At 35.3% G+C, this 15,075-nt stretch overlaps 1 protein-coding gene across 5 annotated transcripts; it reads right to left on the reverse strand.

The window, feature by feature from the left end:
* Window positions 1-17: 17 nt before the first annotated feature.
* On the reverse strand, window positions 18-13,548 carry LOC110446204. 5 transcript variants are annotated; one of them, XM_021491238.1, is made up of 5 exons: window positions 13,100-13,495; window positions 11,700-11,877; window positions 5,927-6,094; window positions 3,034-3,114; window positions 18-1,442 (listed from the first exon to the last, which is right to left on the reverse strand). In XM_021491238.1, the coding sequence occupies exons 3-5, from the start codon at window positions 6,080-6,082 to the stop codon at window positions 1,119-1,121; spliced, it is 561 nt and encodes a 186-aa protein (XP_021346913.1). In that variant the 5' UTR covers window positions 6,083-6,094; window positions 11,700-11,877; window positions 13,100-13,495; the 3' UTR covers window positions 18-1,118. The 5 variants fall into 5 exon arrangements, with proteins under 5 accessions (XP_021346913.1, XP_021346911.1, XP_021346914.1 ...); XM_021491236.1 differs by having other exon boundaries at window positions 11,695-11,877; XM_021491239.1 differs by lacking the exons at window positions 11,700-11,877; window positions 13,100-13,495 and adding an exon at window positions 13,524-13,548.
* Between the last annotated feature and the right edge of the window lie 1,527 nt (window positions 13,549-15,075).

A 15,075-nucleotide genomic window follows, 5' to 3' on the forward strand; every position in this document is an offset into this window, starting at 1 on the left:
AGATGACATAATAAGGGTTAAACTTTCTGTCCCTTTATTGGTAAAGTGCTTTCACGTCTGGTTGAATTTTGTGTCATATTTGAATCACGTCAATGTGAAGATTTTCATGACAATATCACAGAGCAAGACAAAAATCTGTATTTCTCAGCTATCTAATAGATATTCAAAGACAGTAGCACATCTGTCCCTGGTCAATAAAGTTAATTTATAATCAAAGTACAAAAATGCCGCTAATCCCCCACAAAGCATGAAATTATAATCAAAGGCAGTATCGTCTTGTTATGTAGCTGATCTACTACAAAGACAATTCCAACAGCTCCGATCTGTTATATAACTTTGTGATAAAAGACTTTTTAACACAAATAAATTATACTGTAGTAGTTAAGTTCACATAAAGGTTATACCGGTAGCTCCAATCAGCAATGTAACTGTAGAATATAAAGCAGTGGGACACAAACCTACAGGCCAATTCTTAGACAGGCAATACCGTTGCTCCAATCAGTAACTCAACCTTAAAGTCAAGGGCAGTTAATCAAAGGCAGTGTCACATAAAAGCATCACATCCCTCTCTTACCACATTTAATCAGTTTTTACTTGGCTTCTCACTCGTTTGATTCCTGCCTGACTTAAAAGCAAATATATAACAGCACACAGACGGTTATCAGAGCCCTCCAAGAGACATGTTACTGGTAATGATAACCTGTTGGTCGGGTAGCCAATCACACTGTTTCACAACGAGCTATTTTGGTGGTTTAAATATCTTTCTTTTTTCCGTCTTAAGCTTGCATCTTGAACCAGAGATTTAAGCTACAAGTACACGCCAACGTCTGTGTTATTCAATATATTAATATGGAAGTATGTTTCAAGTAGTGACACATGCCTAGTTTGCTTGAATGAATTTGATAGTACTGTTATTACTGCATGTGGACTACGAAACCCTGCATTGCTTGGTACATTGTATAACATCTTGCTTTGTCATCACAGTAATAACAACCAGACATAAACAAACGGCAATACATAAGAGTGTATCTATATCCCTAAACACATTTTAACTTAATATGATATATTTCCCCACTCGTTTATATTGGCGATACATTGAGTTATGATACAACCCTTTCTCACACGTTCGCAGGTAAACATTTTTCTGACGTAATATCCGCCTGTACAGATTCTTTAACTCGCTCAATGGGATGATATTGCTGACGTGACGCTCCAACTGTTCGCTGATGGTCCAACACTGACTTGAAGAAGGATGATGCCACGACAACGGATAGGATTGCCAGGGCCACGGAACTGATAAGCAGGGCGTATGAAGCAGGTGCCTTTCGAAAGGTCAAGGTCGTCGAATGGAACGTAAAAATGGAAAAAGCACAAGTGACAATCGAGACTAGTATCAACGGTATCCCAGCAACTAGAATGACGTCACCGCTGAAAAGTTTTGTCTGCAACAGAAACATTATGAAGTATTGATAAGCTAAAAATAAAGACTAAGATACCCTAATTAATCTCCAAGACGTAGTGAGCCAGAAATTATGTCCAATACCACTACTTTCGTTATATTTCTTCTCTGTCGACATCACAGAAAACCTCCCGACTCAGTGGCTTTCAAAACTGCTCTACGTTTGATGGCCGAAAATCAAAATGCAGGCTTTTATTACATACAGCAGAAGTCTGACTTTCGTGATTTTGAAAAAAAATAACTTTAAAAAGGTGTGAAGAAAGGAACAACTCCCTCTTCTATTTACCGGTACATTCTCCAGCATCAACCGTTGGAATCTGGTTTTGAAATTTTAAAAAATACATCAATATGACCGAAAGGGCTTTAGGGACATAATAAAAAAAAGTATGACTAAAAATGATATGTAATAACTGAGTATCTGTGAATTTTATGTTTGATATAAAAATTGGATATAAGATCCGACTTTTGATACTTGTTTTGATAAGCCGTACAGCTACCTTATAACACTTATAAGCACACTTAATCAAGTTCATACTATACAAAACATCAATGGATATTTGGGCAGAACTGCCATTAATGTATACATCCATTGATTTTCTTTATGTTGGAGTCATATTGATTTTATGACGTGGCGTTCAGTTATACAATGCGTATCTCCTCTTTGTCGTTTCTATAATTGCTAAGATACACCTGTAAAACAACACTTATAGCCGTGCACCGGGACAATAAAATCAACACCAAACACAAAATTTATGACCGTTTTACCCCGAATGTCAATAGACCTGGGACAAACATTGCAGATAACTAAGGAAATTGACCTTATCTTTAAAGTAAAAAACCCATGATTTGGTGGCAATGCCTGCTAAACACTTCTGGTGACAGTCGAAGTTGTAGTAATTTACATAAGTCAGTGGTGTGTTGAGGTAAGGTTAATTTTGTATATTTTACCAACATTATCCGTATATGACGGACCCACAATCGCGCGATTTGTGAAATAAACCATTTTTGTTTAACAAATACGTGTTTTATAACGTTTATATAGCGAGGAATTGATCCCATGATTGTGGTCAAGGCTGACCTCTAGAATTTTTTATTCAGACCCTGTTTGGTTATCAGATAAACACAACTCTCGTATAAGGTTTGGTAGAAGCTTCCTATAAAGTACGATCCTCCAGGCATGATGTGGCCCTGGAACATGGATTTCAGTACATGAGGTCAAGGTAAACGGTAAAACAGCATTCATGATGTTTTTGTTTTGATTAGCGACACAGCGCTTTCTCAGTGGTTACATTGAATCAGTGTGAGGTCGATATATACACAAAATAGTGCTCCATATACCTAAGTATAAGTGTATATTACTGCCTCTGAGATCAAAGGTCAACAGATCAGCAGAGTTTGGGCTAATCTTTACTTGGAATGCCATACAGTGCCTTCTCAAAATATATCGTACTCGTAGGCTGAAGTCCTGTAATGAAACAGTGGTCGAGATATGCGCCGGAAACTAGACGGACGCATATTCAACTGTACATGCTGGGGAAGAAAGATACCATCATTATCGCATTGCTGTAACTTACACAAAACCGTACAACAAAATTAGTTGAATATTTCTCATCTCCCGTCTTCGCTAAGCATCCACCTGTTCCAATTATTGACCCCTGCAAAAACAGAAATCGACTTTTATTATACGACACAAGAGTGGTTAGCAAATATACTATTGACACAATGTCCGATGTTTAAATAGAGGTTCCCCAACGGGTGGTGGTTTGTTATCAACTTCATCTAACTCGTGTCAGTTAATGACTGAATGTCTTTTACAACTAACGGACAAGATTTACATAAACATGCTAATCAACCATCACGAGTTTGAGGACCCTTTTCTCCCACAACGGGTTGTATATATATTTTCCTATTTTACATATGTATGCATATACGCTTAACCTGAACGCCAAAATATGCACATGTAATGCATAAAATGCGTGAGTTGTTTTTTTTCAACAAAATTTTATAAATAGATGTATACCAAGATATTAAAAATTTATGGTAATGCATGACAAACTTGTGAGTATACCTTATCAGGTAAAAATCATATATCATAGTGGAAGTTAAAACCTTTCTTTAAATCAGAAAGAGCGAATATATTTCTGTAAATTACTGTATTAATAAATCATGTAAGTTATATTGTGTCGCTGTCTTTTTATCGTTACACACGTGTAGCTGATTTTTGCTATTAAATAACACATGCATGCCTTCCGAGTGTCCCTGTAAGTTTACCGTATCTCATTATTACAGTAAAGTTGCTAATATTCGCAGGGATTTATTTTCGCTATATTTGCGGTAACCATAAGAAGAAAAAAAATATTCATCAAATATTAATACCATGAGTCATAATTTCCGTGAATATACATTGAGAGACACAGAGGACATCTGTTTACCTAATAACTGTCGTATAATGAAGATAACAAAACAATTCAAAATCGCATTTTACTTTATTTTCACAGAGCACTTGTAAAATAAATTCTATCACTCAAATACAAAAACTCCCTCGTGATTGCAATATATTTAACTAGTCATTTTGCGCGAAACCTTATCCCTTCAAGCTAGTTCTGATCGGGACTACCGCGAAATATAACCCTCGCGAAATGTAACAGCTATACAGTATGTATTTGAATTATAGATAAACTGAAATTTCATGTATCCTACAATCTGAACATTGTAATCAAACGCGTCAATTTGACCTTCACCTACTTCATGCTTACAGCACAACTATTTGTTTAATTCACAAAGTTGCTATGAATGACTTTAAGTAAACAAGAAACTTCGGGAAAGGGCTTTACATAAGTTGGCCAACTTGTGCCAAATCCCTTTTGTATAAGAGATGCAAATAAAAATATGTTTAAATCAAAGTAAACAAGAAAATTATTGTTTAAAAATGTTGCATCAATGCATTTGATCTTCGATCATAAAATAAGTGACTGACCTATTCATATATATCTAAAATTGTAGCCGACATCTTGTATGTAGGCCAAATATAAAATAGTATCTGCTTCCGGTTATCCTACCTACCCTATTCCCTCTTTGCGTATTGCTGAGTTATCTTCTCTTGTGAGCAAGTATTGATTGTACGTCAGTGGTTTGTGTGAGAAAATTACGTTGTTTTCTCAAAAATTGATGACGTTACTCTCACAAACAAATGACGTAACAATCAATACCTACTCACAAGAGCAGATAACTCTGCAACACGCAAAGACGGAATATATTGTGCTTTCCCTAAACTTTTGCTGTAAATATTAAGGAGTTTTTATTCAAAAATGTTTACGTTGCTACCTTTCATGAACTTTTCACACACTTTATAGCAAACCAACTTATAGTTGTGTTTGGTCTTAACTGCGTTCTCTGCTTCTATTGCATTTATTACAACTGCATTCCAGTGTACATTGTAGACAGAAATGCAGCAGATGTGCAATTTGTGGCATTATATAATGCCTTGTAGTGTACTGTGTCTGGTGGCCCATAAAGACAACAGCTACATAAACTGCTCCGTTTATCGAGTTAGTATCATATGTCACCCAATACAAATGTAACAATGCTTTTTGTCAGTAAAACTATACATGCCTACCACTCGTTATCGTTGACATAAAAGGATATAAGAGGTATTGTTTATATGTTACAATCAAAAAGCTAATTGTCTTGATTGTATGCATGTCGTTTGATTATTACTAATGATACGTATGCGATTTATTGCTTCCCTTGGGGACTCTCCTTTCCTTCCCTTTTATCTGCAAGAACCTTGCCCAAGTTTCACGAACTATCTTTTAAGTCAAGGATTTTTTTCCCCATAGGAAACACTATCAGAGTAAATATATATATTAATTCCGGCTATCTTACCAATGAAATACGCTTAAGTTAAGGGCATTTCTTATGCTAAGGAACTTTTCGAAAATATTGACCTGGCAAGTATAGCTCTCGACTCATTATCAGAGAGGACATACTATATACTAAATGAATTATTATCATTACATAAGGAGGAAATAAGATATATCGTATAAATAAAATGTTAATTATCATATCAATGGGACTTAATTACATTGCATTTTTAAATATACATATTTCATCATCTTAAATATTACATGTATTGATAATATGTTAACGACGTGATGTGTACAGAATGACGACATAAAAATATGATATTACGTCATATCTTCAAAAAAAACCAAAAAAAATAAGATGATATAAGTATATGTGTAGTTGAGAATAAAACAGGAAGCTTTATGGTTCCATACAAAAATCAGTTCTTACGACTCATTAACTTCTTAACAATTTATTGTTTGAGTATCTGCAATGTATAAGATGAACAGAAAAAATGTGAGAATTTGCTTCCAGCGATTACATTGTCAACAACGAATACGTTTAAAGCTTTACTGGTTATAATATAGGGATAGGAGGTAATGACATTTATAGACAACCTACCAGTGTACCGGATAGTATTAACAAGGCAGACAGGAACCGGAAGTCGCTATGACCTGTCCACACTATGACCCCTAGCAGGAACATCAGCACGTCGACGATGACCAGACATTTGGACTGCAGGGTCAGATAGGTACCAGTCTCACTCACTGACCTCATAGTGGCTTAGCACTGGAACAGAGAGGCTGAAGATGTCACAGTTTATATCGGTACATAGTGGCTTAGCACTGGAACAGAAAGGCTGAAGATGTCACAGTTTATATCGGTATATAGTGGCTTAGCACTGGAGCAGAGAGGCTGAAGATGTCACAGTTTATATCGGTACATAGTGGCTTAGCACTGGAGCAGAGAGGCTGAAGATGTCACAGTTGATATCGGTACATTTTTCTCTATAAAGCAGATACATATAGTTATGTAGCTCGAGTTTACTCTAGCCCCAACCCCAGACTTAGACATTTTGACATATATATGACTGATGTGGGTAGCTCGAGTTTTCCTCTGGCCCCAACACCAGACTTAGACATTTAAATAAATATAATAAATGTACAACATTTGATATAGCGCCCTATCTAGCCAACATTAAGCCACTCTAAAGCGCTCTACAGTACATAGATATACTGTATCGTTAAGGACTTTAAGCAACGGGTTTAAATGTTAAGTGCACAATTGAACATTCGCTATAAGTATGTGGTTTATACAGAGGCTTCCTCCTTAAAATGCAATTTTAAATGCGTGGGACAAGGAAATGTTTTTTTTTTTCATTTTAGTTATGTTACAAAGCTATAGTAAGTCTTTATACAAAAAGAAACAAGAGTTTTTAATATAACATGCATATATTATAGGGAACTGTTTCCTGATAAACTACACAAATTAAATCATGTTTACAGGACACAAGTCTAAATGTGACTCAGACCACAATTATTAGCCCGGGCTGCCTCTAGCCCCAACACCAGACTTAAACAATTTGACATATACATGACATCATGTCTGGTGTGAGGCCAGAGCGCGCTGCTATATGAAAACGTGGAATTCTCCGACACCATTTGGTAGGAAAGAGTTATGAGGTGCTGACAACACAAATCTAGTATGACACAACACATCCCTCACATATATCGAATTAGTGGATTATTTATTGATCCAAATCATCTCTTATTATCACCAACAGCTGCTTAATTCCGTCAGTAGAGTCCTAAATGTTCAAACTTTCAAACATTTTAGCGAACGCCATTTGTGTAGGTCATAAGGTGACTAATCAACAAAACGTATTGATCCGGACCAAAAACGGAATATATTATTCTTTTTTTTTAGAAAATTTCCGGACCGCGTCTTTTTGTTGATTAGTCACTCCCTGATACTGCGCTATGGCCCCACACCAGGCATCTATATGTCTAAAAAATGGATGTCGTGATTTGTTCGCGATTTGCGACGCCAGATATTACTATTCACTAGTATTGCTGATGAAATTCAACTGCAATGATTCTATCTTACATACTTAAGGAATAAAAAAATATTAATATGAATAATTTCACTCTGATTGTTTTTTCTAACAAAACGTCCTTTGTCTAAAATTGCATATAAATTTGCTATTTCGATAACATGTTAATAAGTCTCTTGGAGTTAAAATAATACTGACAAAAATATGGCTGTTGTTTAAGACTCACATATATAATGATATCCCCGACACGAAGTGACTTGAGATAGTCGATAGTCGTACAATGCCAGCTGCATCTGTACATGTAGGTTATGATGGATTTACAAAATGTATACCAGTGAGCTACCCGGCCCCTAGTAATCGCTTCCTCCATTGTAGCTTGGAGGTGAATAGACTTGTATGATCATACTTACATTGTTACGCAGAAATGAACACTGTTGTATTCCACTGTCAAATCGTGCCAGTTTGTAATTATAGTAAAAACCCACCAGCACTATCGACCTTCACAACCTTGGTACCGTCAGATATGTTAATCAAGGTAAATACCGGATATCACACTTCATACATAATTCACTGTTGTGTGGATGGGCTGGTATTGATCAGGTGTACCCGACACAGCTAGCAATGCGTCGTTCATAATATAAACACATAGAATGACGTACCGACGACTTGTGTAACACCGATACCTCAAGGCCACGTGGAGCGTACTTTTTGAAACTTTTATATAAAAAAAATATATATATAAACGTATCATATGTTTTGTTTCTTTAATATCCAGGTTTATCAAGGCCTTGTAGCTGGATGTTATTCTGTCACAGTTTACATGGAATATTATTTTAAATTTGAATTATCCGCTGTAGTCAAAAGTTGTGTACAAAATTGCGAAAGCTATAATAGACGTATCTTTCCCGTTTAGCTATATTTTGATTCAAATCACTTTAGATATGATTGTTTTCACCTTTTTTATCTTAAGTATTACTGACGAGTCCCAAATGGCCAAAATACCATATACACATCTGCATTTTTGTTTTCAAATAGTGGCGCTCTTTCTTCGTATTTCTAATCACGATCTCTGGTGTTCGAGATGCTAATTTTTATTTTTATTTTATATATTTATACATCACTTAATGACTAAAATGAAGGTATCAACAACATTTAACACTGACTTTGACCTTCGTAATGCCAAATCAAAAACCGAAAATATGTCTCGCTATAACCTCTAAATGTATCTTGTTGTAACATCTATATATGTCTGGTTTAAATATCTATACATGTTTTGTGTTAAACTTTTTATGTGTCTTGTGGTAATCTGTATATTTGTATGATGTAGCATTCCAGAACTAGGCCATCTGGATTCTTGATTTCATTAATGATATATTTCAACGGTACATCCGAATAGCGGAATCACCAATCACAAACAATACGAAAAATATAATTTGCGATGGACTTAGTGGATAAGGCTTAATGTAACTGAGTTGAACGTCCGTGTCATATGTATGGGCGGTTACTGTAGGGGCCTGACCTTAACCTTGCTGGTTGGAGTTTTACCATACAGGTTTCATTTTGCGTTGGTCCCAAAACATTTTGCTTTCTTCAAAAAAGGAACGCGAAATTACACGAGTACAAAACGTGTCATACATGTCTGCCTGTGAAACGTAGAAAACTAATCATTTTGAAAATTAGTATATTTTTGTTATTTGATCTAATGGAACTGTAACAGATAAAATACGAAAAGTATAATAAAAATGTTCATGAAAAGTTCAACGATTAGACGTCATCAGTTCAACAACACTATTAAATAATGAAAGTGCAATGTCCTTGACCTTTTCTTTAGCAATGGTCATGTTCTAATTAATCTTTAACGTGTGGCTGAGTATAAGCTGTACCAAAGAGAACATGAATCTTAATGAACTTTTTAATACCAATGAGTATAACTTACTACTCCATCACAACAACAAGCTTACAGTAACTATACTTATATAATATCTAATCGTCTTGTAACAGTTCTGGTTTGGTTAGGGTCATGCTTTCAATCAACATTTCTCTTTTGTTTTAGTCAACATTTTAATCGATAGTTCTTAAACAATGTAATATATGAATTGTTCAGGGATTACCAACAGTTCGGTAAAACGTTTTTCATGAAAACTATGAATTACAGTACTGGGACCAGTCATAATAAAAGAATATTTAATGTTCAGGAACAGTTCATTAACATATCACGTCTGTTTGAATATCTTCTATGCCAAACAGAATATGACATGAGCACATGTTGCACTAATGACCGTTGAATATGTTAAATACACAAGTACTTATCATGTTTTCTGTAGTTTTGTAACTTTTGGTTAGTTAAAGACATGGTAATTTTAACTGAATATTTCTCTCTTGCTTGTATCTTATGTACCTGATCTCATAATGGTTCACTTATATTATAATTTCATTATCTTTCTCTGCCAAACTCACCAGCGCTTTCTAAACCCCAAACCATGAACATGTCTTTGGCTCTAAAATAATCTCAGTTAAACAGAATACGATCTAGCAGAGATGTGTCGAAAATAACCACGGCAGGTGTTGCACTCATCCCATAAGTTTAAGATTGCTTGATCGCGACAGGCGTTTTGTTATTGCAACTATCCATATTGCACTTAACCACATAAGTTTCATCTGCTTGATCGCGATAAGATCTACAGGACCTACCAAAGTTTCGTTATCACAGTATATAATGCTTCTTACTCATTCGGCGGCCCAGCATTTCTGTCATAGATTTCTACACCAACAATGCCATACAACATTCGTATACTAGTTGTGTTACTGACTTTCGTAGGTATTGTTATGTGCCTAGTAACACATTTATTATCGTGCATAAACACATAAACATTTACAACCAGTAAGTGTTACAAGTAAAATTGTATTTATACCCGTTTGCAGACATCATCGGAATATCAACATATGATGTCTGTGAACCGCACACCAGCTCTCTAAGCTTAACGATGCCTCCTTGATGGATATTTTCCCTTGTGTAATTAGACCTTGACTACCTATGTTAAAACACAATATTACTGTATTGATATCAATAGTACCCCCCTCCCGCATCCCTACCTCTATTGGTACATCTGTCTTCTGTTTGAGTCACGTAGGTATGTAACACCGTGCACCTGGGACTATTTTCTGTCTTCTCAAACAAAGAGGCTCTCACCAACAACAGTCTATGCTACGGTTATCTTCCAATAATTACATGAAACGTGGACATTTTGATACCATAAGTCTTTTTAGTTCGGCACTGTACTCGGATCTATTGATGCTTGACGAAAACACTTAATGGGCATCAGGAGGTCATCCTTACAAACGAACGATATTTCTCATAATTACTCCATGCAGGTGAAAGGTATACGAAAACCCAATACTTGAGTACTTTTCTTGGTTGTGATAGCGTTTTCTTTCTACTTTATCGACACAAAGCAGATTTTTTTATTTAACTTTTGCTGTAATTCTTTCCTTATTTTCTCATTGTGCACGCAATTGTATCTACATATTTATTAGTATGTCGAATGAAAGGCCTAATATTGGGGATAATTGGATGAACAGCTGTTATACACATGGCCACATCTTGGCAGTAGTCTATCGGCCTAGGTTAATATAATATGTGAACCTTAACAAATGACGTCTGCCAGGTATCAAACTCGTGTGCCCACTTGGTACCTTTTCACAGAGGTGTATAACTTACTGTAAGTGTATCTATTTTAACGCACTTAAATGTTAGCGCATTATCGATTTTTAACAGATACGCGAATTGATGAATTGGCGCACTCACAAAACATGTGATAGAAAACAATATACGGGAACTTTAATAGGCGGAGTCATAATTTATCACAAAATTTAAAGCGCGAAAAACATATAAAGTAAGATTACCGGTACCGTTTGTACGTTTACAGTATAGTGTTTGATTTAGTACTGGAAAAGTCCACAGTATGTACATTTATAAAAATATACGGAATTCATCTGACCTATTACCGTGAAGGCACATCAGTGGAACTTATCGTTTTTGATATTTGTAGTATGTAATTGTTCAAATTTTGTATATTGACGAGGGGGCAAATTGCTTCAATAATTTGCTAAATGTCCTTTTTCGTAGTGTCGTTGTAACTATGTACTTATATATCAGATTCAACAATATGCATCTAATGGACATTTCCCCCTTTATTGGACCGTTTTGTCGTCATCAATGATGAGACCTATTAACATAAAAATGCAGTTTAGGATCCCATTCCACTGCCAACCGGCAACTGACATTTCCAAGCACATGCCTACAGCTTCAACAATAAAATCTTAAAAGAAAACATACCTTACCTTGTGGGACCTCAAGAAACAAATGATAAAGATGAAATGAGCAGAAAAGTCATAAACCACTCTTGTTGTCCCGATTGTAAACGCAAGGGGGGAGGGGGTCTTGATGTAGGAGGAAACTTGAGTACCCCCTTCTTTCTACGCTGAGCTTGCAAACTTCCTCCTCGTAATCCAGTACATACTGTTTTGATAATTGATATCCGGTTAGGAAATTAACATGCACCAAGTCACAAACTTTGTTACATGTATATATTCCTACACACACTACAAAAGTGTAGTTTTGTTTTCGATGTGCACTGTGCCGACAAGCCCCTTGACTGACAAAGAGAGCCAAAAAACGGGGGTTTGTTATTAGGTACCAAAAGGGAATTTTGTACGAAATATGTGCTTGCTTTTACAGAAGTATATAAAACAATTTGATTTGATTTATATTCATTGTGAAATAACTACTATTTAAAGAACCTTATGTATCTCTACTGTATCCGGATAACAGCTGGAACCATTTTAACTCTATTGTGGCTGGACCAAAATTCCCTACCTATCAAGCACTTTTTATAACCACGACTTACTTCAATATTCGTGTAAGAAACTTGAAGAAAAATATATTTATATTACATGTTTTGTCTATAAATACATTAACGTAAATTGATAAATTTGCAAAATTGAATAATTTCCCCTTTTGGAGTCCACCCATCTGAACTTTAATAACTGTACTAGAAGCTGTAAATAATGAATTCCCAATCATCTGTTCAAAACGATATATTTATTCCAAATTTAAAGAGCCCTTTTTATGAATAAAACGGGCAAACGAATAATGAGAATTAAATGTTCTCTAATATTTGTTCAACTGTTTCTGTCTTTATCTTAAGACATCAAATAGTATACACCCCGAGGACATCTTATACAACATACTCTTTAAAAGCAGACTGTATATTTTTGAATTTGATTAGCACACTCCTTATTGGCTATTATGTGCTGCTCTGCAGTTCAATTATCTTTTGCCTACTCCTAATCTTATAAAAAAACTGTCAATTAAATTGTCAATCATAGAATTAATTATGGAGCACTAGCTTGACACAACTATACGCAAAATAAACTTGCTTATAAGAGATAGTTATATATAGTTAAGCTTACAATACATTTTGAGATTATTTGAAATACTTATATAGCCCCGCGGCTAGCTGTCACCATCGAGCAAAATATATTTCAGTCACGGAAACTGTGTTTAGCCCGACGCAATTGATAAGCGTTTGTGATGAATGCAGATAGAGGTCTACTCTTAGGGTCTGATAATTCAACATATAGTAGCTCGTTCAGAGAGTAAGTACATTACCGGAAAAGACCTTAAGGTTGAACACGCCAACCTAATCACAATACTTACTCATAAAATTACAAACACTTACATAGAAAGACAATCCTTCAACAATATTTTCCGCTGTCTATCATCAATAATCATGTAGGCTGTTGTCTCTTATCGAGAACAATGTTACACACTTTTTTTCATCGATATTCATGTAGGTTGTCTATCATCCGGAACAATATCACAGTCGTTCATCACTCTAACGATGCCATATACTATGTACTCCCAACAGAAATGTTATACGTATACACTGATCATCAACACCGGGTAAAATGAAGCAACCACAGTGACGTACGATGTCTACTTCAATTTGTAAAGTATCCGGAGCATATCGGTTACGGTTCGATAATTCTGAAACGTGGCACACCCTGCAGCAGCCCATGTACACAAACATTTATTCTTTCAACTGCGACAAAATGCAAGCACAAATGGTATCGGTTTAGATGGTATAGGCAAAATAATCTTACCCTATATGGTATTTCATGACCTGTTAATAAGGGTAACATGAACATATCAACAGCAAGTCAGTGGACCGTGTGCTAATATACCGTTAACATCAGGCCACATCTACCATTGACGTAAACAGGCAGAGCAAGACTGCCTGGTCTGCTTACAGCGTGCGGTTAGTATAAATCTGACATCGATAAGTCAAGATTTTTCTTATATTCAAAGATAAATTATCTTGTTTCTAATTTCGTCAATTATTGTTTTCAATTCAATTTCTGTAAAGTGTTAAACTTGCACGTTGTTATGCATATTTTCATTATATGCATATTTTAATCAAGTTGATAATCTTCATTTATCTCTAATACAAAACTATACATAAACTTCAAGTAAATGATTCATATTCATGCTATCACTTCATTTTTAAGACTGAGCTACAACATTGAATACACACATGTATGTAGATGACACAAACTTTATTACATAATAATTGAATAGTATATCTCATATGGAAGAGCAATGGCCTACAGACATAATCCATTAGGCGTACTAGCGTTTCTTGGTTCAAATCCCTGGAGGACAATTAGCGCTTCATAACGACCTGGCAATTTAAGGATACATGACCTACTACCGGCAAAACTGCATATTTTTGTACATACAATTGAATTTGTATATATTTTTGCATACATATATCTTTATGTCAAATAGCTTGAATTCTGTTAAATCCGGACATCTGTTCTAATTCTAGAAATAGATATTTTCATTTATAACATAGATACCCAACCTTTTAAATATAAAAACATATTATTATACCTCTACTTTATTTACTCTATATAAAAGTAATTGGTTAAATCGAATATATCCCCACTTTTGCCTGACTGTGTTTTCGTCCTGTGTGTTAGTCTGGGAACTAGAACACACCTATACTCGGGTGTTTCCGCCGAGCCAATCAGGCGAGAGGTGGGCGGAGCTTGTTACCGAACTCGGAAGCGACATTATATATATATATATATATATATATATATAATGTCTCGAACCCGACATCATTTGGTTTCTCGAACACACGGTACTCTAAATGCTAGCGTTTGTTTGTAAACATTGACATGAGGTTTGCGGAAAGAAGTCCGCCAATATTTACATTTATTCATACGCGGTGAACTGGGTTACGTTCTACACTCTAGTTATTGAGAAATAAACAGACTTGCTCACACTTAGGTTATCGATTCAGAAACAGTGGCAATTGTAAATATTCTTATTAAATATCACGCATAGCTTCTATAACAAATAGGGATCAAAATATGAATCATGTAACTATAGACTATTGAATTAGTAAGAACAGTAAGTGTCTGCTTTGTTGAATATATGGACACAATTATTAATTGATAGTCAATATACAGTTTCTAATATTAATAGCTTTATAAGATATTAATAAATAGTGTTAGGAGCTTAAGGGAAGTTATTACGATATTCATCGACTGAAGAAGACGTCGATATGATAACGGTATATGAAGATTTTAACTTTCCAAAGCAAATCCATCGAAGTGTTAATGAAACAAAATGTACAGCNGGGGGGGG

The sequence above is a fragment of the Mizuhopecten yessoensis genome, unplaced genomic scaffold (assembly GCF_002113885.1).
Source record: "Mizuhopecten yessoensis strain PY_sf001 unplaced genomic scaffold, ASM211388v2 scaffold2641, whole genome shotgun sequence".
Classification (NCBI taxonomy): domain Eukaryota; kingdom Metazoa; phylum Mollusca; class Bivalvia; order Pectinida; family Pectinidae; genus Mizuhopecten; species Mizuhopecten yessoensis.

Excerpts from the sequence above, each read along its gene's own strand:
- LOC110446204 (XM_021491239.1), bottom strand. The coding sequence starts at position 6,082 with ATGAGGTCAGTGAGTGAGACTGGTACCTATCTGACCCTGCAGTCCAAA. Across the intron at positions 3,115-5,926 it reads TAATACTATCCGGTACACTG|GGGTCAATAATTGGAACAGG; the intron begins GTAGGTTGTCTA and ends CTGTTTTTGCAG. Across the intron at positions 1,443-3,033 it reads ATTTTGTTGTACGGTTTTGT|ACAAAACTTTTCAGCGGTGA; the intron begins GTAAGTTACAGC and ends TTTCTGTTGCAG.